Raw genomic sequence first — 23,817 nt, forward strand, 5'->3', positions numbered from 1 at the left:
TTCTTGGCCAACAACTCTGCGTACCGATTAAAACTGTAGCAGCACAGTCTCTGCAGGAGATCGCGAATTGGGGCCAAAGCCCTAGCCTGGAAGGATGAGTTTGCACAAGGGAAAACAAACTCTAGGATGTGTTTGCTGGTGATGCGGATTTTGGTGAATATCCATCTGGTGTCACCCAAGTGTCACCCATTCAGAAAATGACTAAGCGCCAAGACATAAGACCCATACATCTTGGCGGGGTCGGCGCGAGCCGTAAGTGAACGCCGCGCCAAATTTATGCAATGTCGCCGAGCCCGCGACCTTGAACCAAACATTCACAACCCTTAACAAGACATAGCCACAGTTGTCGCGCAGACGCCCTCATATCTGGTAGAGCACGATATGGCGGCAGTCGAAGCATTTCTACCTCAAAAGGGTCGAGATGCAGGACAGATTTCGCGCCCCGACGACACATGTCCAAATCGCTCAAAACGACCGAAGCGCATCCATCATGATAGACCTCTCTTTCCCCCAGCTTTCTGGGACAATTTGTCAAAAATTCACCTAGACAAGCACGCCCTGAAAGAGTTAGATAGAAGAAATGCGCAACTGGCAGCAAGTTCTTGTTCACCATACGGAACGCGACACCTTTTCGATCCCGCGACCACTAGTGATGCGACCACTAGTCCTGCGAGGGGAAGGACTTCACTTCTTTCCGCTACCGATTTTCTTCGTCATTGTGATCGAGACCAGCTTAGAGAACTTGAACGGCTCGCAGGAGACGGCGGGCCCGATATGTCGGATGTGAGAGGCGTGAGTATGCTGCTATCTTTTTCGTCATCAACGCTGACCTCCCCTCGTTGTCTACAGAGCATGAGGCCTCCACCCCGTCCAGTGATCCAGAGCGAGACTGGGACACATGCATGCAAGCCCACTTCTCACACCGCATTGACCACTCACACTACCAATGAGCCTACAACCGAGAAGAACAATCAGACTACCGACCAGAGAACCACACAAACTGTCAAAAGCAGTAGCCCATACTGTCCCAACTTTGATCAGAACCTCACCGATGGGGGGGTTTACCCTGCTAATTTCTTGTTTCAAGATGGTGAAGCAGCCAAAAGACCGGGTAATTGGGAGCAGATCAACCAACGACTAGGCGTACGACGACTCTCTCTTTCACCCTCGAGTTTCTCGGAAGCAGATTTTCAAAATTTTGCTAAAAACAACGACAATGCTCACAAGGAGAAGCAAGTAACCACATCGGTAATACCAATTATCGAGGGCAAGATCATCGACCCTGGATCTGTGTGCGGCGGAATCCGATGGACAAATTTGGATCCTCTCACAGATGGAACAATTGTCCCTGGCAATCCTGACATCTATTACGGCGCCCGTCCCGAACGATTGGACCGACGCGTCCGGGATGAGCTGAGGAACTCTATCATTCCATCAAAACAGGATTCCCTCCCTATCGTGCCAAATTTCTTTCTAGCTGTGAAAGGCCCTGATGGAACTGAGAGAGTTGCGAATAGCCAGGCTTTGTACGATGGAGCTTTAGGGGAGAGGGGCATGATTCGCCTATTATCATTCGGACATGAGAAGCCAGTCTTCGACAACAGCGCGCATACGATTTCATCGATATACTACCATGGTTACCTTCAGCTGTTCACCATCCACGCTGCATCACCAACTGGTCCTGGTGGCAGACCGGAATATTTCATGCACCGATTGAGATCCTTTGCCATGAACGACTCTCCAGAAACATTTCGACAGGGAGCCGCTGCCTACAGGAATGCTCGGGATTGGGCGAAAGAGCAAAGAGACCAGGCCATCGAGCAAGCAAACGCGAGGGTAAATGGCCGTCAAAGCACAATACTTGGGGTCGAGACCAGTGTCGAGCAGGCGTCGAGCCTCACGTCCGAGCCTAGATTGGGTGATGCCAACACCGAGACTCCGATCCAGGAGACACAACCCCATCCAACCGAAGATCTCGAATCGACTCTCAATTCTCACAACTCTGCAGTCTCATCCGGCGAGCTTTCATCGAGTCAAGGGTCTACCAAACGTTTACACAGACAACCTCTAGAATAATCTCCGCCTCAGAATAAGCGTCAGAATGTTCGCCAGTCTGACGACGGTGATGAACACCTGTGACTCAGCTCGTGGACAGTGTTATCACGTCTCAATGTCCTTTTCAGGAGCCTCTTCTACTTTTGTGGTTTCCAGACCACGAGTATCAACGATCATCCAAGAATGGAAAAAAACAAACAAAAAGAAAACTCGGGGTTTCTAAACGCCGCTTGTGTTCCTGCGGTACTCCCAACATGGAGATTTGTATGTCTCTATTTCATACTGTGGGTTCTGTCTAGTGCACCTCCAACGCGACAATGTTTGCTCTGACCGGAATTGTTCTGGATCACGCTCCTCCTGCCTTTAATTCTCCGTCATTGCACCTTGTTGAATGACGCTAACAAATCGGTTTCTCAGATCTTGAGCGACGGCGATCCGACCTAAAAAAAAATCAGCACCGTGGCACTTGGCGTCGTTTCGAGTTCCCCAATGTACAGTGTTCGACGGCCTTGATGACACCAAAGATGGTCAAGTTTGATGTTGTTGTCCAGCAAACACTCCGTGACGAGTGGTTATTCTCGACCGCAATTCACATGCCATCGTGTCTGTCATATCCATCTGCTTGGAGGAGGGATTTGACCTTCTCAAGATTACCAGTGGCGCAGGCTTTTTCGAGGCAACCCTTGGCAGGGCGACATATTCAAGATACGAAGAGACTACCAAGGCACTTGTGTGGAGAATCAGGAAAGCTAATGTACGAGGTATATTACAAGTGCTCGTGGAAAAGGGCATACAGGAAAAGCTAACACCCTGCTTTGGTGGCAAGGACCGGCAGACCTATTTTGAGGAGACAGTTGGTGGAAGTCTCCCCTCCATGACGGGCTTAGCTTCTCCATCAAGGTAGATAACTCGTAGCCTAAATCCATTTGTACCTGATTCAAAATACCACCACATCCGTTTCCTGACCCGTTGTATCGTTGTTGAACAGCACCCATACTAGGCACAGAGAGAAATTCACCTCGACTGCCACGATTGATTTTTCTGTGCTCTCTTTTTTTTTTTTTTTTCTACTGCAGATTCACTGAAAACCCCCCGAGGCGTGATTCTGGTTCCTTGCTGGAGTTAGGCAGAGAGCACGTAGGCTGGGGAATCCACCTTGTCGCCCTTGTCGAGACTCGCGCTGCTTGTCAGTGTGAGAAAGCCCGGATCATCCCCTCCTCTTTGTCCCAACCGGCAGCGTGATGTGAAGTGCAAGGAGCCAACTCGGCTCAAAAACGCCCAAGAAAATCCATACCCGTGTCGCTTTCCTTCGTCATGTTTCGAGCAATGTCCCCCCCCGGGTGTCCTGGCAATATCTCACTCGACCAAATATCGACCGCGAACGTTGGTACGGCGCATCTCTTCCCGGAAAGGGACGCGAGCAATGCGACATTCGGGGACAATTCACCACGACGGCCCCCATTCTGCCCGCTGACCGATCCTTCGATCCCTTTCAACTACACGAGCGGCCCACTGGCTCCCACCGTGACAAGGCACAACGGCGGGCGCCGTTACGTGAAGTTCGACTTCCACCTCCTGCGCCAGAGGACCGTGGACGCATGTCCTGGCGTGAGGAGGATCGGTGCAGAGTTCGAAAAAGGAGGGGACGGGGGGGGAGGGCTTCAACCGAGTATTTCATCCTCGACATGGACAACGGGACACGCGTCGTTCGCGAGGCTGCTTTTCCGAGTAGCTGGCCCACGAAAAACTGACGACGCGGTCAGAGGTCGCGACAATGGATGGCGTACGGTGAGCACTTTTTCGAATTCTGGTCTTGACTTGCGTGCGGCTCATATGCGATGACAGTCCGGTCTCATACGACCATTTCCCGTCCCAAAAGTCCTCTTGATTGGGAGCGCAGATTGAACATAACCCCGTCGAGGCGGAGTACATGTATCATGGAGCACGTCCCAGGGGCCCAGTTTACACGATGTCTGGCCGGGTATGACCACTCATCAACATATATGCTGGTTGGTCACCAAGCACTTGGCCTTTGCTGCGGCGGAGATGGTAAATCTCACGTTTCCGGCCTGCGGGCAGCTTATATTTCGACACTTTTACGAAAAGGCAGACGGACAAGGTCAACGTCACAGACGGCTTCTGTGGTCGGGGCCGAACCGTGGTCGAGGCTACTGGGACTACTGCGTCGGTGACGAGTCTCATGGGCCAGAACGGGCGGTCCACAAAATCGGGGGGGCACGTCAGTACCCACCAACCTGTATTCCCCCCCTCCAAGGCAGAGAAAAGATTTGCTAATCCAAGTGACAGGGTCTTCTCTATGAGAGTACACCGATGCTTTCCTGGCCGCCGGACATGCACGACTGTGCTCCAGTCATCCGACAGTCCGCGACCATGAACTCCCCGTCGTACCGTGGTTGCAGAGAGTCGGAAGATCCGGTCATGAATCGGAGATAGATGGGGAGAAGCTTCTGGCCTTGGGATGAGAGGCGACGTGACGTGACGTGATGGACATTTGTGGGCTTGTGACCTGTAGGTTTGTGTGCTTGAGTGGATGTACCATCAATAGTAAAGTTCACTAGGTGATGGATTATCAGGTGTTGCCATTGGATCGAGCCGTGTTGTGTCATTATTAATGCGGCTCATACATACTTAGCTAGCTAGCTAGCAGTACAGATAGTCAGTTAAGCAGGATCCAGCCAGCCAGCCAGCTTGTCAGATATTCCTCACCCCCTCAGCACTGATTACGTAGGTTATCGATCTCCTGATCATAAAAGCGTGTACTCGAGAACCGGGATAAGATCTCTCTCCATATTCCCCGTCTTCCTGTGGTCGGTGGACGACGGGATGATGGCGTGTTTTGATCCCCACGTGTATTCAGTTCGTCCCCAGGACCACCTGTCGCTGGCATTGGTGGAAGGGTCCAACACCCATGCCAGTCAATGTATGTCGGTCTGTCCTCGCTGACAAGGGGGTGATTCGACACCCCCTGCCGACTGACCTATTCTTCCCCCTGGAAGAAGTCGATGATGGCGCGAGCACCCTTCGGTCCCAAACCCCGGGGCGGGTAGCACAGGTAGAGCGGGTCTTCGAGAGTGTTGAACTTGGTCCTGAACCCCGTCTTCTTGTCGAGATTGAACTTGGCCGCCAGGGTCTGGTACAGCGAGTCGAGCGTGGCAGCCTTGACACTGCCGACATTGTGCTCGCTGCTCAGTTTGGCGGTCGCGCCGGCACCGAACGTGCACGTCTTGTAACCCGCCTTCGCAGCGGCCTTGAGAGCGGCCTGCACTGTCAGTTCGATCGCTCCATTGGTCGCACCGGGGAAGTCAAGCGCCCATTTCACCTGCACGCCCCACCGAGGTGCAAGTTGTGCGAGCACCACCAGGCTGTGTATTTTGCCCCGGTCGTCCACGGCGATGAAGTACTGGCGGTGTGATGCATCCTTGAACGGCGTGATCACACTCAAGTGGACCTGTGCACCCTCGCGGTTATCCTGCCACTCTTTGATGCGCTTTTCTACTTCCCGGCGCACGTCCTCCGGCACCTCACTGCCGTACTCTGTCACTTTCACTCCTTCTTTCGAGGCGTGCCGGATCTTGCGGTCAACGTCGCTGTTGATGGTCAAATGCTCATTATTAGCAAGATTGACTCGCTGCTCTGCCACGTTGGTGAAGCTCTTCCATCCCATCTTAGCGCCGAGAACCTCTTCGATTTCTTTGTCTACAAGAATAAAAAGAGGCCGGAGCCGAGTCTCGCGCCGAAGCCACTTCAGAAAGACGGCAATCACGTCTTCAAGCTGGGATGTTTCGCACAGCGGGTTTCCGGCAATAATTGCTCGATCATGTGTAGGAACGTAGGCGATAGCTGCACCCGTCTTGTCGTCCCGCCAAATCTGGTATCTCTCGTCCATCCAAGAAGTGTTCGTGGCGTCTCCGTAATTTGCTACCAAGTTCTCAACCGGCTGGAGATAGCCCTTGGGACGATGCAAAGTGCTGTCCTCGGGATGTCGCAGGTTCGGTTCCTTTTTCGCGGGGAAGCTCTTGGGATCGCGGGAAAACAGTGACGCATAGCGCAAGTTGCCTAGGTCCAGGATCAGCGCAACAAGACGTTCGAGCCCGATACCAGCGCCGGCGTGCGGCGGCGCCACCCACTCGAAGGCTTGCACATATTCCTTCAAGTCATCTGGATCCATGCCTTGGGCTTCCATTCGCTCCTTCAGCAGTGTGTGTTCATGGATTCTCTGCCCACCAGAAAGGATTTCTTGTCCCCGAACCATAAAATCGAAAGAATTGGTGATATTCCCGTCTTTGGGATCCGGCATGGTGTAAAAGGGACGTGCGGCTGCAGGAAACTTGTCGAGGATGTAATAATCAGTGTGATATTTCTGCTTGACTAGCTCTCCGAGTCTTCGCTCGCCCCGGGTCGGCAGGTCGTCATGCTCGGACTGTTGACTTCCGTCGTCGTTGGTCCAACCTGATTCGTTCAACAACTTGACACCTTCTGCGAATGTGATTCTCGGTGTCTCGTCCAGCCAGACCAGGTCGTCGTGTGGGAAGTGATGTTTCAGGGTATCAATGTCCTTCCTGTTGCAGTCATAAAGTGTTTTGAAGATCTCTTTCAGTGTCGCATCAATCAACCACATTGCTTCGTGATAGTGCCTGTCTATAGCCATTTCCAGGTCCAATCCCGTGAATTCGGTCATGTGGCGGGGGGTGTTTGAGTTTTCTGCGTAGCATTTAGCCATGTATGTCACCAGGGACGAGGTGAAAAACCTACCAGCACGGAAGACAGGGCCAATTTCAAAGACACGTGGGAAATCTGCCGAGATGCACATTTGTTTGGCAAGCTGTGGGCTTTGAGCCAGAAAAGCCGGACGACCAAAGTAATCGAGCTTGAAGACGTCTGCACCGCCCTCAGTCGCTCCGCCTTGTAATTTTGGTGTATGGATCTCTAGAAAGCCACGGTCCTCGAGATGGCGTCGGAAAGTCTTGCACACAGCCGACTGAACTCGGAAGATTGCCTGTGCTGATGGTGTTCGCAGGTCGAGAATACGATTCGCGAGCCTGACCCTATCGGATATAGAGTGACCGTCAGTCGCTGCGTCAGCCTCGTAGACACTAAAGGGCACAGGAGCCGTCCTCGCCGAGACCAGCCGCATCTGTGAGATCTCAAGTTCCACATCCGAAGTGCTTGTACCCTTAACAGTTTGTTCGGGCTCTTTGACTTTGGCCCTGACGACGACGATGGAACCTGCCCTCATGTGTTCCACCCACCGGACCATATTTTCAGAGACCCCGCCGTCTATGGCGCGGAGCACGCCCTGTATCGTGGTGGTCTCCTGGCGAAACACCACGAAGGCAAGCCTTGCACTCATGTGTCGCACAACGTGAATTCGAGCGCGAAAGGTGATTTCCTTGCCAGTGAGACTGGTGTCAATATCTGCGAGCGAAATCCAACCCGCGTTCCATGCGTCATCATCGATCGGGTCATCTTGAGACTGTACCAATGGTAGTTTGCCATATCGCTTCTTCGCTTCAGGAGGGTCATCATTGTCCAGGAATTCATCTAGGCTTTTCATGGCCTCGCCGTGCCCGCGCCGGTTGTTCTCTTCTCCACCCTCTTCCTCATCCTCGGCGCTGGACCATTGGACCTCTTGTTGGACTGTATCGGCAACATCTTTTTCGGGGCCCCCTCGCCGGTGTTTATCACTGTGATTGGAAAGCGATTCACCCAATTCATGCTTGTGATGAGAGATTTTGTGGCGCAGGTTCGCGATTGCAGCCATGACTGCGGACTTGCACAGGTGCAGCGGACGAGAGCAGTGCTACAGAGCCACGAAGAAGCGATCAGGTGTAAAGAGGCAAGCCGGCTCTGGAGTTGGCGATTCCAGCAGGGCTTTTAGCATGGAGCGGATGATCGTCCCGGCATGTCGCCGTCGATGATCCTGCAAGAGATTTGACGTCATTTGTCGCAAAAACCCGGTGCAGGCCACCGGAGTCGACCGCATTGTAAGGACTCGCTAAGATGGCAGACCGTCGATGATCTTCCATGTTGTTTCAAGTGTGTAGGCAGCGAATAGTGAGCACTGACATGAACGGAGTAGATCAAACCAAGTCTTCAGAGTCGGGGCTTGGCCGTCTGCAGCTTGACATCACAACCAATTGTGGGTGACTAGTAGGTTTGCCAAGGCCTTGTTGGTTGCTACAGAGGTGCCGTGGAGTCACTAACGCCCATCCATGGGGCACTTTTCCTGTTGTGGGCTTCTACGAACTCGTGCCCCGATGTTATTTGCGCCACGGGTATACAGCCAATCCGCAATCCATTGGTTGCGAATCACTCAGCGCACTTCTCTTGAGTATGCAATCCTACACCGGCTGTATTGACAGGACCTAGGGTGGTCACTGTCGGAGGACAACGAAGCGGAGCAAAGTGTGAGAACCTGCACTTGTGTGCACAAATCACTAATATCATGGCACGGGCAGATCACTCTACAGCATCCCGAGACCAAATCAGGCCTCGTAGCAGTTGGCTTTACCCTGTTTCGGACTGGCATCAAGGATCCTGGCAGATCCCCTGCCAACCCTTATGCCTGCTAATTTTACCTCTGTAAAGTCGCTGCCAGGAAATCCGCATCCGGTCTAGGCGACTTTGACCCTTTTGGAATAGCGGCGGGCGGAGACAACCGTGACAATTCCCCTTTGGAACGGAGATTATGTAATCACTTCCACAGTCCCATCACGGTGTTAACGTTCTCGGAACAGTAAGGAGACTACGATGCACGTGGCAAAGAGGATCCGGAGAGCCCTGCCCACATTTGAAGGTCTCATGAAACTGACCGCAGCGACTGGCATCCTGTGATTCGTTTGAGAAGCCGCAGCCTTGATCTCATTCCAGGCGGGGCGAAAAAGGAGGGGCAAATGACTGACTGTGACGGTCTTTCACCTCGTCGCCGCGCATCCCCAAGTGCGAACACACCACAACAATGGCTCAACCGGCCAGTGCGAAATACCACAGCGAACCTTCTGCCCTCTGGGGGAAAGCGTACGACTCTTTGAAATCTCAGCATCCCGAGCTTGTAGAAAAATATGAGGAGATTCTCTCAGCACACTTGCCTGGGCAAACCAATACCAGTAAAAATGTTGTGTCAACGGACCCGAAGGAGCGGCAAGCCCAAATGGAAAGCATCATGAAGAATGGCATGGAACGTGTCGATGCTAGGAGGATACGGTACCGCATCGCCGGCAAAGAGTTTGATCTGGAAAACCAGGTATCCGAAGCCACCGACTTACTTCTATCGGTTCGTGACTGGATTGCTGGAGCAGTCAAAAGTTCACCGGAAGCTTCGCTAGCATGGGCGGGCGTCTCATTGGTCCTGGTCTTTCTCAACAACCGAAGTACAGCTCTGTCGGCCCAGAATGAAGGCTTTACGTATGTGACGAGTCGCCTGCGCTACTATATCGCTCTGGAATCTATCATGCTGCCTGAAAGCGGAGCGAGCGGGATCGACGGAAATTTGAGAGATAGATACGAGGATGTCGTCTTGGACCTGTACATTCATGTCCTCAAATTCCAAATTCATAGCGTTCGACGCTTCTACCGTGGCCGTCTTGGGAATCTGGGCCGCGACCTTATCAACGCAGACGAATGGAAGAGCATGTTGGACAAGATAAAGGAGCTCGAAGAAGAGATTGAGAAGAAGTCCGCGCACATTAACAGCTCTATTGCGCGAGAGAAGCTCTCGGGTCTCAAGGCAAATTCCACATCCACGCTCCAGCTTTTGGAGCGCCAAGTCGAACTCGCCGAAGAGTGGAGTGATCTCTTTCAACAAAAGGTTGACGCCATCTTGGATGCCCTCGCTAAGCAATCTGATCTATACAAGCAAACCTTAAGTGATGAAGAAAGGAAGAAACTGGACTCCCTGCTTGAAAAACTCTTCGTGGGTGATTATGAGATGTTCAAACACAGGATCGATGGAAGAGTCGAGGGAACTTGTCAATGGTTCCTGGAACACCAGAACTACAAGCAATGGCTCTCTCAAGACTCAGGCCCTCTATTTGTGTCTGCTGACCCGGGCTGCGGCAAATCTGTCCTTGCAAAGTATCTGGTGGACGAAGCCCTTCCTCGAGATGCAACCATTTGCTATTTCTTCTTCAAGGATCCATACGCAACCACAGCCAAACAGGCCGTCTGTTCCACTGTCCATCAGTTGCTCAAGCAGAAGCCACACCTCGCTCACCACGCACTTGACCACTTTAGAGGAGTTGGAGAACATTTGCCCGAGGCGCTAAGTGTTGTCTGGAATATGTTAGTCGACACAGTCACGGACCCCGAAGCAGGACACATCATTTGGGTCGTTGATGCTCTGGATGAGTGTGCCGAGCTGGAGCTCAGAGACCTGATATCCTTGATTGAAGGATTCTTCGACTCGTCGAAATCAAAGAGGACAAAGTTTCGGATACTTCTCACCAGTAGACCTTATTACTCCGTGACAACCAAGGTCGAATACGCGTTAGCTGAATCGTTTCCCAATATCAGGATTCCTGGTGAAGATGAATCCGACGCAATAATGGAAGAGGTGGACCGGGTCATCCGTTACCGGATCGAGAGACTCTCCAATCTCTACGCCTTGAAGAAGAGTCTCAGAGACCATCTGGAGGCCCGAATCTTCCAAATTGAACATCGCACCTACCTTTGGGTCCACCTGGTATTCGATTACCTAGAGAAGAGCAAATTTCAGAAGACAATGAGGGGAATATCGGATCGTATTGATACTGTTCCAGCCAAAGTAGACGGCGTATATGAACAAATTCTTCTGCGAGTTGAGGAAGAAAACAGAGAAACAGTTCAGAAAGCACTAAGCATCATTTTGGCAGCGGACCGTCCTTTGACTTTGCAGGAAATGAATGTTGCGTTGAACGTCGCCTCTGACATGTCTGGTGAGGATGAACTAGATCTCGAAGACGACGATGACTTCAAGAACACACTTCGAGACTGGTGCAGCTTGTTTGTGACCGTTTACAATGGTCGCGTTACTTTGATCCATCAGACTGCCAGAGAATTTCTCTTGGCCAAATTCGACCAAGGACGCCCGACGGAAGCGTTGGAGACAAGTACAAAGAGTTGGCAACATTCGATACCACTGTCTCGTGCACACGCCATCTTGTCAATAAGCTGTGTAGCTTATCTGAACTACATGCGACTTCGAGGCCTACAATTTGATGAACCAGAGATCGAGTCCATCATCAAGGAGCACCCTTTCCTGGGATACGCGTGCTGGCACTGGTCGTCGCATATCCGTGATTGTGGGTACGTGAGTGACGAAATTCGGCATTTATACATATCCATTTGTTCTCCTGATCAGAGTCTGTGCAAATTCTGGCCAGAATTGGGCAGAGAGCTTCGACGCCTGGACTCATGGAAGGGAGATGACAAGATGTTTCGAATACGTGACCTCGGCGTAGAGGATCTGCAGCCCCAGACTCTGCCGGCATATTTCGGCCATCTGGAGGGCTTGAAGATGCTAGAAGGATCAGAGCAATCGCAGACCAGCCGAGAGGCATTATCGCCATTTTTCGCCGCCTGCTGGGGCGGTCACAGCCAGGTGGCTCAATATCTATTGGAGAGAGGTGACAATACGGATACCACGTTCAGAGATCAGCATGTCCTCAGTCTCGCATTGGGAAGAGACGCTTCTGGGAAGCCATGGACTGGTGTGTTCCTGGAGATATTCTCTCGCATCATTGAAGATGTCCCCCCGAGGCGCCTCCACGCTCTTCAAGGATATGAACATTGGGGATTTGATGATAATATGTACCCTAGCCTCCAGTACGCGGCAGCCTATCTGGATCTCATTTACCTGGAAATTCTCCTGAGAAAGCGTGGGATCGAGATAGACGTGCGGGATTCCTTGGGAAGAACCGCACTTCACTGTGCCAGGGGTGCAGAAAAGGTGCTGTGCCTTCTCCAGCATGGTGCGTCTGTTTCCGCGGAAGATTATCTATGTCAAACACCGCTATTCTGTTCCCAGCGAGCAGAAGGGAAGAAGTTGTTGATCGAATGGGGGGCCGATATCCATGCCACTGACGTCCATGGGAGGACTGCACTCCATGAGGCGAAGGATGCAGACGATGTATCAGTCCTAGTTGAGAGTGGAGTTCCTGTCGATGCCTTGGATCACAATGGTCTTACGCCTCTGCTCTACAAAACCACTCCGACAGTGGTGACGGACGCACAGTCCGGCCCAATTACTGCTCTTTTAGAGCTGGGAGCCAACCCAAACGCGAAGGACCGGGACGGTATAAGCCCATTGGCTGCCATCGTCAGAGTGGGCTCATCTGGAATGGACAAGGCTGGCACAATTATGTCGACGTTGCTTCGATATGGTGCTGATCCTAATATTCCGGATAACCATGGCTTGACCCCCCTGTGTTACGCGTCCGGCGGATTCTGGCGTTCCAGAATGAAGTCAATCGTGGAGATTCTCCTCAACAATGGAGCGAACGTGAACAGCAAGGATGAACTGGGACGCACGCCCCTTCACTATGCCTGCTGGAACGCTCGTACAAAACTCGTCAAGTACCTATTGCGTCGGGGTGCAGACGTCCAGATAACAGACCTGGAGGGCAACTCACCATTGCACCTCTGCACACTTCCCGCGATACTGCAGGATTGGGAGATCATGTACACGGCCTCGGTAGTGGAATTGCTCAATCGAGCCGGGGCAAAGTTTGACACTGTCAATCACCGTGGTATGACACCGCTCCTCGCCGCGGCCGCGAACGAGCGTTACCTCCATTGGATAGCAGCCTTGGCTGAAGCGACGAAGAGCGACACTTTGGTGGCTGATGATCGCGGGATGACAGTACTTCACCATCTCGCTGCCAACGTTCAACTCGGGAAACGAATTGACGCAGAGAGACGTGATGGCACGGAGCTTTTAGAAACAGTGCTAAATCGCCTGTGGGAGACTGGCGCCGAAGCAGTCCTGGAAGCACGCGACAAAGAGGGCCGAACACCACTACTCGTTGCAGCATCTCACGCAAACGACGCAGTGCTCAGAGCCCTTTTGGACAGAGGGGCCTCTGTAGAGGCAAAAGATGAGATGGGAAATACGGTTCTTCACGGTCTCAGTCTCGGTGACCCTATTGGAGTGTATGAGGCAGACAAATGTTTCTACAGAGTATCGACAGCGTGGCAGAGCACAAAGCAAAGCTTCGACGTCAGAAATAACAAAGGGAGGACGCCTCTGCACGAAGCGTGTGATCGCGGCAAAGCATTCCTATCAGAAGCTCTTGCCTGGTCCGGAGCAGACCCCGGCGCCCTCGACAGTACCGCTTGCGATCCGCTGCAACTTGTCCCCGAGGTCTGGAGGGACGATATGCGTGGATTTGTTGAACGCGGCTGTGCCTCGAGAGGCCAGCAGCGACCACAACCGTTCCACGAGGACAACTACGCTCCGATCCGGTGGCCTCCCGCACTACCACGTTCGGTAGCAAGTTCTGCTGGGTGATAGTCTACTAGTAAAGTAGTCGCCAGCAACAAGGAGAAAGGGACTTTGCCTACCTTCCTGGTGAGATATGTATGTAGACCAGTCAATGTCTTGCCAGACAAACAACCAAGAATGGATATTAATTAAGTATTGCCCAAGTACTAGCAGTTTTCTTGATGACTAAGTCCACCTTCCTACTTGGTTCTTGGTCCATGGTACCAACCAATCAAGCGCATGCGTGACTTCCGTTTTTGGTTGGGAGCGAAACTCAACAGGCCAGCTAGACCGATCCGGGCGGTTTTCGTGGCGCGCTTTACAGGTCCCGTTTGCACGAACGGTTCAATCCGCGCACCGGGACAAACCCAGTGTCACTATAAGTTACGAAGTACTGCTAGTACTTTCTACCGCTTTATGGTACCATGTATGTCCTATTGTAGTAGTAAGTACTCACAAAGAATGTCTGGTAGGTTTTGGTTGAAAAAAAAAAAGAAAAGCCCGGCCGTGGAGCTAGGAGGGAATATGCTGTTTTCTGTTCGTTTTCGTTTTTCGTGTCGCATGAGCATTTGTATCATTGGAAGAAAGAATGAGACGCACACAACAGAACACTTGCCAGTACCAGAAAGATTCAGCGTACTAAACACCAAGTAAAGTTCCTGAATCTATATCTAGATATCTATCTGCCTGTATATTTATTCAGTAGTGGTATTCTTCTCATGGACATAAAAGAAACACCAAAGGTACTAGTGTACAAGCCACTTCCTCCCTCCCACCCTTTCTCTCTAGTAGCTCACCGACGTGCCCATGGTCGTCGTTCTTCCGTTTGGAAGCAGTGCTTTGGTTGTTGAGGGGCTTTCGCTGCAGGTTTGGGTGACACACTGCGAAGTCGCTTCAGGCCAGGGACCTCAGGCTTGGGGCCTTTCGGCGCTGGAACTTGCAACCTATCGCGTTGTCCTGAAGGCTGAGAAGAAGCATCCGGCACTGGGCTAATCTGACGTCGAGGTGTGGTCAGTCCTTCGCCGTTGAAACACATGGCAAGCATTTGAGCTGCCGAAGCCCGTAGATCGGGATCTTGTCGTGCCATAGGCTCGAGGATCGGCATGTGAATAGCCGCATCCTTGACGCCTTGAAGAACGTCCTTGTACTGAGCTAGCCTTGGGTCGTGAAGATTTCCTGATTGTGTCACAATACTGAGCACGACAAAGAGGGACCAGACGTCCGCTTTGGGAGACTGCTCGTGCGTTTCGAACCTTATCTCGGGTGCCATGTAGAGAGGAGAGCCGCAGAGTGTCCTTGCGAGCTGTTGTTGACTGGCAAGGCCAAAATCAGCGAGTTGGAAAAGGTAATTGTTGTCGCCTGTTGGGGTGTAGAGGATGTTTGCGGGCTTCACATCCCGGTGGATCCAGTTTCGGCAGGCAAGATAATCTAGCGCTTGGAGCATTTCATGCCACAACCGCCAGACGACGACTTTGTTGGTATGTATGCCTGGAAATTGCTCGATCAAATCGCCCAAGCTTCCGGATTTGAGGCTCAGGTAAATCTCGACGGTTTCGGTGCCCCAACCCGACGAGCCCAAGTATTCGACAATGTTCTTCTGTTCCCCGCTGTCAGCATGTGGCACCATAGCCAAGAGGATAAGGATTCCTGGAACATACGTGAGAAATGCTGGAGAGGGCTTTGACTTCACGCTGCAACACGTCGTCCCTCCCAGGCACTTTGATTCTCTTGGCTGCGATTGAACATCCCGAATCGGCATCAACAGCTCTATATACTTGACCAAACGCTCCACCACCTAGATCTTCAACGATGATCGCTCGCTGGACAGCCCCAATGGCAGGCGTGTGAAGTCGTGTGTTGTACCAAGAGGTGAGATCCATCGGAACGTCCTCGACAGTTGGAGCCCAACGAGAATTGCATATCCGCGCATCCACCATCTGAGACTTGTTTTCCTGCTCTTGTACCAGCATGTCCTTTTTCGTGACCCATTTCACGTGAAAGACAAACTGGTCCAGTTTCTCGCCGCCAGCGCTGATTGTGTAGTCGGATTTCTTCGTGTTCAAGACGATCTTGCGGAAATTCCCATCTTCCCTGAACTTATCTGGGTCTATTCTCGTGGTGTGAAGTCGGGACCGGTCCCAGAACATGATTTGATGGGATTCTGGGTGGATTTCGAACGAAAAGCGGACTTGGGAGATACTCGAGCCTGGCATGACAAGGTGCCGACGGCATTCTTTCCCACTTCCGCTCTAACCAGAGGACGAGGCCTTGAATGAACGTGATGGCCGATCTCAAGTCCGTACATATCGGGGTCCGTGTGGCATAGCGATACAAACTTCTTGTTGTCTGGGTGAAGAAGCATTTCCTTGGCCTTGGGAGATTTCTTGTTCGGCACGAGCCACAAGATCGTTTGAGGGTGTGGAATTTGACGGGGAGACATGATGCTGTGCATTCCACAAGAGAACAAGTAAGATAGTCGGCCTCCAAAAGAGTGGTTGGGAGAGTATTCCATCTTTTGAGCAAATCAGTCTCCTTGTTCAAAGTGACCCAGTAATACCGAGACATTTTGAGAAACCCATGGCTCCCCCTCAAGTCGATTGGACAACAGCGATCGTCACAGATTGCATTCCTTTCTCACCTGGTGAATGGACCCTGCTGTTGTCAAACACGTCCCTTATTTTAGTCGGATGCGTGCATGGCTCAATTTGTTGCCTAGAGTGTTGGAATGCATGCATCACGTGGACGATTGACAACTTGTAAATCCATATATCAGTAAGCCGCAATGGACTGCGTCTGCTCAACGCGTCGACTTCTGCACTTCTACCAACCATCACAATGACTCAAACCGTCCACGCCATCAATTCGGCTCCTCTGAATGCCATGATGCCCATTCTCCCGCGGATGGAGGATGGCCCATCGTTTCTTGAACACCAAGAGCGTCGTTTCGGACAGGACCCTCACTCATCCTGTCACACCACGAGAGAATCAAGCCTTGAACCTTTGCCTCAAACCCAGGCCGAAATCGACCCCGAAGAACTTATTCGTAAGCCGTTGAATGACAGGGAAATCAATATAATGCGAACTATTTTGCATGAGCGCTATCGCTATCACCCTGGCCGTCGATACGGAGAGGAGGAGTTGCAGGAATCGAGGCGGATCTTCGATGAGCGGTGGCGTCGGATGAAAATTATGTTCTGCTCTATCATGGACCCGACTTGAGGGGGCGCGTAGGGGAAGCGAGATCGCGCATCATGGTCAGACACAGCATCAAAAAAAGATGGCAAGAACTGGGAGTCTGGAACCCGAAATGGGGAGTCGTACCGAACAGTCACGGTCGGTATCTTAACGGAGATCGTCCTGAATTCTGGGAGTGGCACCGGAAATGGCGGGGCACACAACGGAAGTTCGACAGCCTACCTTGGGAGGAACAAAATGGCTGCTGGCCCGTGCCAGATGAGGAGTTCGAATGGGAGCGCGCGATCCGAATGTACCTCGAGAGGGAAGGTCACTGGAGCGAGACTCTCAAGCTAGTGTCGACAGAGAATGGACACCAATACGACACCGACGTGGTCGATGATCGCGAATTTCTAATCACGAGCCGACCTTGGTTTGTTTGGGCACTAGAGGCCGCAGAGGAAGAGGTGAAACTGCGACGCCTTCCAATGCAGCCCACAATCTCAGCATATGAACCGGCAAGGGTGAATGTAATGGCCCGATGGAAAGAGGACGGCCGCTGGAAAGATAGCTGGACCGACAATACGACTGACTACATAAACCCCCCTGTATGGCCACATCTGGTGGGGTGGAAATGGAGAAATGAGTCTCCATCACCAGAACCTGCGGATTTAAATGACATGGAATTCACTCCATCCGAGGTTGATGCGCTGGAAGCCATACGCCCTCCCACACCGCGGCCGCCACCGAGGTCAATGCCCCAAGAGCGCCGTCGTCGGACTGATATATCCATTTTCCATCCATCCTATGACGACGATTCTGATCCACAACCGTTGGAATCCGCAGAGCCGCTCCACCAGAAAACCAGGCTCAGGCAGAAGGCATCTCGAGGCCCAACGACGTCTGCAAAAGTCTCCAAGTTGACTCCACCTCGTCGCAGCCTCAGGATTGCAGAAAGAGAACAGCGGCTCAAGGTTCCTGATATGCCTCCTGAAGCCGTGGAGAATCTGGACAAGGAGAGTGTGACACAGCTATTCCACCGCAGTCGGACCAGAAGGTAAAGGAGACCTCGACGAAAGCGGAAACAGGGGGAAATGGTCGTTCCAAAAAGGAACATCAGCCAAAGTCGTCGAAACTGCAGGGTATCGCAAAGCGAAGTGGCCGATCAGGACGTTCAAATGTATAACATGGGATTATGTGCGGCGTACTCGAAGCTACTACTCGATCTTGACATGGCCGGTGAACCCGGAAACAACCATGTCTGTTGCGACCCACTAGATCCGATCGGAGCTGGACATGGTTCATGGGAATCGCGTCGATTCTTTTCAGGGTTCGATCTTTTGTGGATGGGACAGAACACCAGCCAAAGACTTCTCTGGGTTGTAAGGCGTTTCAAGGAAGGCGTTGGCAGTGACTGGCTACCGGGGGTTATCACCTGCTGTACCAATATGTTATATAAGATAGGCATCGAAAAGATGACCAGTGGTTGGCCTTGAAGCAGAGAAGTACTAGAAGTTGTGTGTAATAATAATAATGCCATTTACGCGCCGATACCGTTTCAAATAGACTGACAAAAGTGTCGCAGGAAGAGACTACATTCGTAAAGACGAAATCAAACGCCCTGAGAATAGGAGAGTGTTTCCCTCAGGAAGGTGTATGCGGAATGCGGTAAGTGCGTTCTGCAAGAATCACCGAACGGGCGGCCGACGTGGTGGCAGAGTTCCTTGCCAAGCGAGTCGTTGACTTGGCCAACGTCCACGAAATACGAGGTCCTTCGGTGGAGCCTGACCGGATCCTTGTTTTGGAGTGTGTTTACTTCGCTCTAGGATGGATTTGGTGGGCATCACCATCAGTCCGCCTAGCGTCGAGGCGTCCGGTCAGCGCTCATCGGCAATTGTACGAGGCATTGCATAGCACGGGAGACGTGTTGGTTTGTCACGTACGCATTGGGGATGCAGACCTGAGACACTGATACAGGCCAGTGGTTCAGCGGAGAATATCGATTCGTGATGGTGAGGAACATGAGGAGCAAGTATGACTCAAAACCGAGGCTGCATCCTTGGACCTTCACTGGATGAAAGACATCAGGGCAACAGGAATACCTCGTAGGAGCAGACTATTCGGGAAGATGCGCAAGATGGCGGAGAGCGCGGTACACTAACTTGTCAGACGATAAACCACAGGCGGACTGGGTCGTCATTTAAAGTATTGGCAACCCACCAATGACATCATCCTCGCCAGCTTCGCACGTTCCCCGTCTTGCCGGTGGAGGAATTGATCTGCGCGTGGCGGCCAACAGATCGATAGACAACTTGACTTCAGGCCGCTGAACCTGTCGTGCCTGTCCATGTGGCCAATATAGACGCGCACTGGACCATATCGTCGACCACACTTGTTTGCACATTTGATTCACTTCTACACGCTTGATTTCCTGATTCTCTCCGGTTTTGCCAGACAGTTGGTCGTCAATTCACCGACTCTTCCCCTTGTGTCAATGTCAGCTCTCCCCTGACAGTTGCAGCTTCGTATCTTATCACTAGACTTTGCTAGTCCCTTGCTGCTCACCTTACATCGACCCCTTGGGCTGCTTCATTTCGATTTCCAGGCCTCCTTACGATCATTTTGGCCCTCTTTCTCAAAACCTCCTTACCCCGCGAGAACCGCCCACCATGGCGACAACCTCCTACTCCACAGACCCGACCCTCTACCTCTATACCTCCCTAACGGCCGGATCATCTCACATTATTACCGCGACTTCAAGGCTGGAGACCATTCTGAAAGCCAACAAGATCCCGTTTCGGGCACTAGACTGCGCAACAGATGAGAAAGCGCGCATGCTCTGGGGCAGAAGATCCAAGGGAAGAAAGCTGCCGGGTTTGGTCAAATATGGCGAAATTATCGGCGTATGCGGTACCCCGGCCATCTTCCAAAACTGGCCTTTTCACTAACCAATCTCCAGGATCTCGAGCAAATCGAAGAGTGGAACGAGTATGGAGAGCTCAAGGAACAGATTGCAGCCACTCAAGACTTTGGTGGTCTGACCACGTCCGCGAACCTGGCTCCACAAGTACCAGCGACGAGCACTGCTTCGACCCCTTCGAGGTCCGGGCCCCCCTCACGCGCCTCGTCCGAGACTCGCCACATCTCCATTGCGGAACCATCAGAGAAGGAAAAGGAAAAGAATGCAGCCGCCGGAGATACTAAGCCTGCTGAAAATCCCATGAATGTGGCTTTTCGGCAGTTAGGTGCGGAGGCCGCAGCCAAAGCCACCCAAAAGAAAAGCGCTGCTGCTGCCCAATCTCCCAAGGCTGCAGCCGTCCCGGCAAAGGGTCAGAGTACAACAGACCAAGTCCCCACGGCTGCAGCCGATCGAGTCGGCACAGAGGCTGCGGTAGAGTCGGCCGATACAGCGGCGGAGGTCACGGCAGCCAAAACGCCAGCCCAACTCGCATCGGAAGGGGCAGCCAGAACATCTGTCGGCAAGATTGCGGAATCACAAGACAAAATCGCCGTAGATACGGCAGAGGATAGATCGCCCTCGAAAGAAGAACAGATTCTCGAGATGCGTCGGACAAGTAGCGTCACGAAGTCCAAGTCGAGGTTGAGTGACGTGACGCCCATAGAAGAGAGCGACAAGGTTGTAGCAGAGCCGGAAGAGACATCGACCACGTCACAATCTTCGATTGCCGTGCCGGACAATGAAGTCAGCGCCAGTTCTTCTACGAGTTTATCTACGCAGGCGACGCTCCACAAGCAGCATCGTGGGAGCGACATCGGAGAAGCGTCCCCCGAAGAGATTCGAGCGCTGGAGAAGAAGCTGAGTATCCCAGAGGAGGACGACGACGATGCGGAAGATGCCGTCGAGACGACGCAGAGCAAAGCGGCCGAAGTGTCTAGCACTGATAAGGCTGAGAATGCAGCCACAGAAGGGACCGCGCCACAGAAGACTGACCCCAAGGATGCGGACAAGGCTGGCGTCAGTGTGGGTGACTAAGTTTGGCAACGGCCGGTGATGTTGTCATCGTCGTCAATGCTGTCAGGTTCGAATGGGAATTCAAACAGCTGGGCATTTCTCGCTGTCTTGGGGGCACAAGGCAAAGCGAGCGCAGCACGGCGCCCAAGGGCAGGGTAGGGCAGCGCAGAGCGGAGTTAAGCACAGAACCCGGGACAGCACAGTGGGATTGACTGACATGTGATGTGATGTCTGCCAGCGATTTCAATCCCCACGCAACGTGCGTAGATACCTACATCCGAGGGTACACGTTATATGCATATCTTGTCGGCTGCCTTTTCTCTCTCTCTCTCTCTCTCTCTCTGTGTGTGTGTGTGTCTGTGTCTGTGTCTTTGTCTCAGATCTTTTCGAGTTCCCGGCTCCCGGCTGGCTGGACTGACTCCCCTCACACTCTGGTTCTTCCTCCCTCTGATTCCCCGTACGTAGTACACACATACCTCCCGCCCTACAGCATCGTCTGTCCCTCTCCACCTGTTTGTAGCGGAGCGGGAAAGTGAGTACTTGTTCGCGTACTTACTCGCTCGCTCACTCACGCACTCGGCCCTCATTGATTCGGCTAGGCTAGAGAGATAGAGAGCCGTACAGCCAGGCGGCCTATGCGCCACGGCCTACCCTTGGTTTGACCTAATTCATTCTTTCGTTCATTCGTGTCTGGTCTGATCTGGCCTGGTCTGTGATTGGCCAAGAACAAAACAAAATAAATTAGCTGCGCACAGAGATTCCGCAGCCCAGTCCAGACTCCAGATCCTCGGTCTTCTCCCAGGCAGGGATGATGTACACGGTACGCACGCACGGTGTGAATAGATAAATTTGTTAGAGTACCGACTCCTAGTAGGATCCATTCTGTCCATCCACATCCAATCGCCGCAAGTAGCCATAATAAACATCTTGTGTTTTTTCCTTGATATCATAGTCATTGTCATCTCGTGCCCTTTCCCCAGGTCGGTTTCCAGGGGCGACCTGGGGTCCGTCACCACACATACCCTCCCTTCCCCACCCAGGTTTACAGTCTGGGTCGGAGTCCCTTGTCGTTCGCCCAGCCGCGTCCGCTCATTTCCACGTCCGTCAGCCGCCAGCCTGCTTCAATGGCGACCAGCTCGGCACATCGCTCCCCGATCCCCAGCACCGTCAACATCGGGTTGATGGTGGTCATGGCCGGGAACACGCCCGCATCTGCGATCCTTAGCCCCTTGAGGCCCCTCACCTTCAAGTTCTCGTCCACCACCGCTTTCTCGTCCTTGTGCACGTCTCCCATTTTGGTCGTACCCGCGGGGTGGTACACGGTGTGTGCAACCTTTCTCGCATACTCGGAGAGTGCCTCGTCGGATTGGACTGCAGGTCCCGGGGCCACTTCGCGCTTGATCCACTCCTTGAATGGAGATTGCTGCGCGATCTTCCGCGCGGCCCTGATTCCAAAGACGAAAGTCGCGGCATCGTAACCTTCAGGATCCGTGAAGTAGCGGAAGTCTAGTGCCGGTTTGACGCTGGGGTCAGACGAAGTAAGATAAAGTTTGCCCCGGGATCGAGGACGAGGGATGTTGGGCGTCATGCAGAATGCATCGATTGGGGTGTCGTAGCCCAATCTGGTCGTGTTCAAGCAGAAAGGGATCTGGTAGCAATGCATCATCACGTCCGCAATGTTGCCGTCCGGGATCGCGGCAGGATTTGTTGGTGTGGATTTCTTCCCTGCCGCATCAGGAGCTTCACGGCGGAGGAAGATGCCCGCGTCCGAATCCATGGTGGTCTGGTTTGGTGGCACCGGTCGGTTGAGCTCCCAGATGATGATGGTTTCCGGATGGTCGAGGAGGTTTTCACCCACACCAGGGATGTTCTTTACCACAGGGATGGAAAGAGAGGACAGTTCCTCAGCCGGTCCCAGTCCGGAGAGGAGCATCAGGCGCGGTGTGTCGACAGCGCCGGCACAGAGGATGGTCTCGGTTCGTGCGGTGAGTGTCAATTTTTGACCTGATTGGAGGGTGACGTTGACGCCTGTCACTGTGTCGTCGCGGACGTTGATCTTGGAGACCCAGGAATTGGTCAGGATCTTGAGATTGGGTCTGTTTTCCTCGCCCCTGAGGATTGGATGAATATAGGCCACGCTGGCGCTGGATCTCCGACCGTCATCTGGATTATAGCTGACGGAGAAAAAGCCCACACACTCCCGTAACGCGCCCGTGGCCGCAATGTGTGCGTTGAAATCGTGTACGATTGGGATGTTCATGGCGGTACTACACGATTGGACCCAGTCTTTACACAACTGATTCCGGTGGCGAGCATGAACGGGTTGGACGGTATTCCGAAGCTTGTTCAACACACGCATAAACATTGGAAAGGTCCAGCCTTTGGCACCCATCGACTCCCAGATCTTGCAATCATACTCAAAGGGCCGAAAGGAGATCAGCGTGTTGTGACTGGAGCAACCACCCAGGACTTTGGCGCGAGAATGCCTGATGTGGGAATTACCTGCGAATTGCGTCGTCAGTCCTTTAAGATCTCGTAGCATCAAATCAGGTCACCGACATACCCATCGGTTGCTCAGTGGTCCCGTAGTCATAGTCGAGTTCTCCTCCAAGAAGGCTGAGCCATTGTTTGAGATCCAGGACTCGATCATCCATAAAGTCACTGGGCCCGGCCTCTATCAACAGTATCTTCTTCTCCGGGAGGTATTCAGCTAGGCGGGATGCAATCACACAGCCCTATCAGGTAGGATTCCATTTAGCACCCTGTCCACTCGTGTCTGACCGACATACTTACTGCCGTCCCACCTCCCACGATGAGGTAGTCATAGCTATCGACTTCGGAGACGTCTAGATGGTTGGTCGTCATCTTTGGGCTCTTTGAAAAGATCAATTGATGAGGGTGTTGTTGGAAAGTCTGTCGGCGTAGGACTAGACATACATCCAAGGTTTGTTAGAGAATTATAGACGACTGGGAAAAAAGAATTCTGGGGCAGAAGCGTGACCCACATAATCTGTTGCGTAAGAAGTACTCGGTACTGGCAGCTGGTTAGTCCTTAGTCCTGAGGATATCGTATCAGTCCACGGTGATGGCTGGTGGATGGTCGGCCAGGATGATATCCCAGCAGTGTGAACCTCCC

At 52.6% G+C, this 23,817-nt stretch overlaps 8 protein-coding genes across 8 annotated transcripts; 5 read left to right on the plus strand and 3 right to left on the minus strand.

Moving 5' to 3' along the window:
* Nucleotides 1-852: 852 nt before the first annotated feature.
* Nucleotides 853-2,076, plus strand: AYO21_06719 (hypothetical protein; the record flags this gene model as incomplete). The annotated part of the gene is made up of 1 exon (XM_022656678.1): nucleotides 853-2,076. One exon carries the CDS (start codon nucleotides 853-855, stop codon nucleotides 2,074-2,076), a length of 1,224 nt encoding a protein of 407 aa, XP_022510951.1.
* A 2,977-nt stretch (nucleotides 2,077-5,053) lies between these two features.
* Nucleotides 5,054-7,837, minus strand: AYO21_06720 (hypothetical protein; the record flags this gene model as incomplete). Its single annotated transcript, XM_022656679.1, has 1 exon — nucleotides 5,054-7,837. One exon carries the CDS (start codon nucleotides 7,835-7,837, stop codon nucleotides 5,054-5,056), a length of 2,784 nt encoding a protein of 927 aa, XP_022510952.1.
* A 1,197-nt stretch (nucleotides 7,838-9,034) lies between these two features.
* Nucleotides 9,035-13,561, plus strand: AYO21_06721 (hypothetical protein; the record flags this gene model as incomplete). The annotated part of the gene is made up of 2 exons (XM_022656680.1): nucleotides 9,035-11,362; nucleotides 11,414-13,561. 2 exons carry the CDS (start codon nucleotides 9,035-9,037, stop codon nucleotides 13,559-13,561), a joined length of 4,476 nt encoding a protein of 1,491 aa, XP_022510953.1.
* A 766-nt stretch (nucleotides 13,562-14,327) lies between these two features.
* AYO21_06722 (hypothetical protein) lies at nucleotides 14,328-15,747 on the minus strand (the record flags this gene model as incomplete). The annotated part of the gene is made up of 2 exons (XM_022656681.1): nucleotides 14,328-15,131; nucleotides 15,193-15,747. 2 exons carry the CDS (start codon nucleotides 15,745-15,747, stop codon nucleotides 14,328-14,330), a joined length of 1,359 nt encoding a protein of 452 aa, XP_022510954.1.
* A 622-nt stretch (nucleotides 15,748-16,369) lies between these two features.
* Nucleotides 16,370-16,753, plus strand: AYO21_06723 (hypothetical protein; the record flags this gene model as incomplete). The annotated part of the gene is made up of 1 exon (XM_022656682.1): nucleotides 16,370-16,753. One exon carries the CDS (start codon nucleotides 16,370-16,372, stop codon nucleotides 16,751-16,753), a length of 384 nt encoding a protein of 127 aa, XP_022510955.1.
* Nucleotides 16,754-16,785: 32 nt separating this feature from the next.
* On the plus strand, nucleotides 16,786-17,769 carry AYO21_06724 (hypothetical protein; the record flags this gene model as incomplete). The annotated part of the gene is made up of 1 exon (XM_022656683.1): nucleotides 16,786-17,769. The coding sequence occupies one exon, from the start codon at nucleotides 16,786-16,788 to the stop codon at nucleotides 17,767-17,769; it is 984 nt and encodes a 327-aa protein (XP_022510956.1).
* Nucleotides 17,770-19,377: 1,608 nt separating this feature from the next.
* Nucleotides 19,378-20,702, plus strand: AYO21_06725 (hypothetical protein; the record flags this gene model as incomplete). The annotated part of the gene is made up of 2 exons (XM_022656684.1): nucleotides 19,378-19,611; nucleotides 19,668-20,702. 2 exons carry the CDS (start codon nucleotides 19,378-19,380, stop codon nucleotides 20,700-20,702), a joined length of 1,269 nt encoding a protein of 422 aa, XP_022510957.1.
* A 1,021-nt stretch (nucleotides 20,703-21,723) lies between these two features.
* Nucleotides 21,724-23,546, minus strand: AYO21_06726 (hypothetical protein; the record flags this gene model as incomplete). The annotated part of the gene is made up of 3 exons (XM_022656685.1): nucleotides 21,724-23,183; nucleotides 23,245-23,416; nucleotides 23,475-23,546. The coding sequence occupies 3 exons, from the start codon at nucleotides 23,544-23,546 to the stop codon at nucleotides 21,724-21,726; spliced, it is 1,704 nt and encodes a 567-aa protein (XP_022510958.1).
* Nucleotides 23,547-23,817: the final 271 nt, after the last annotated feature.

Source organism: Fonsecaea monophora (genome assembly GCF_001642475.1).
Source record: "Fonsecaea monophora strain CBS 269.37 chromosome Unknown Scaff48, whole genome shotgun sequence".
In the NCBI taxonomy this organism is placed as follows: domain Eukaryota; kingdom Fungi; phylum Ascomycota; class Eurotiomycetes; order Chaetothyriales; family Herpotrichiellaceae; genus Fonsecaea; species Fonsecaea monophora.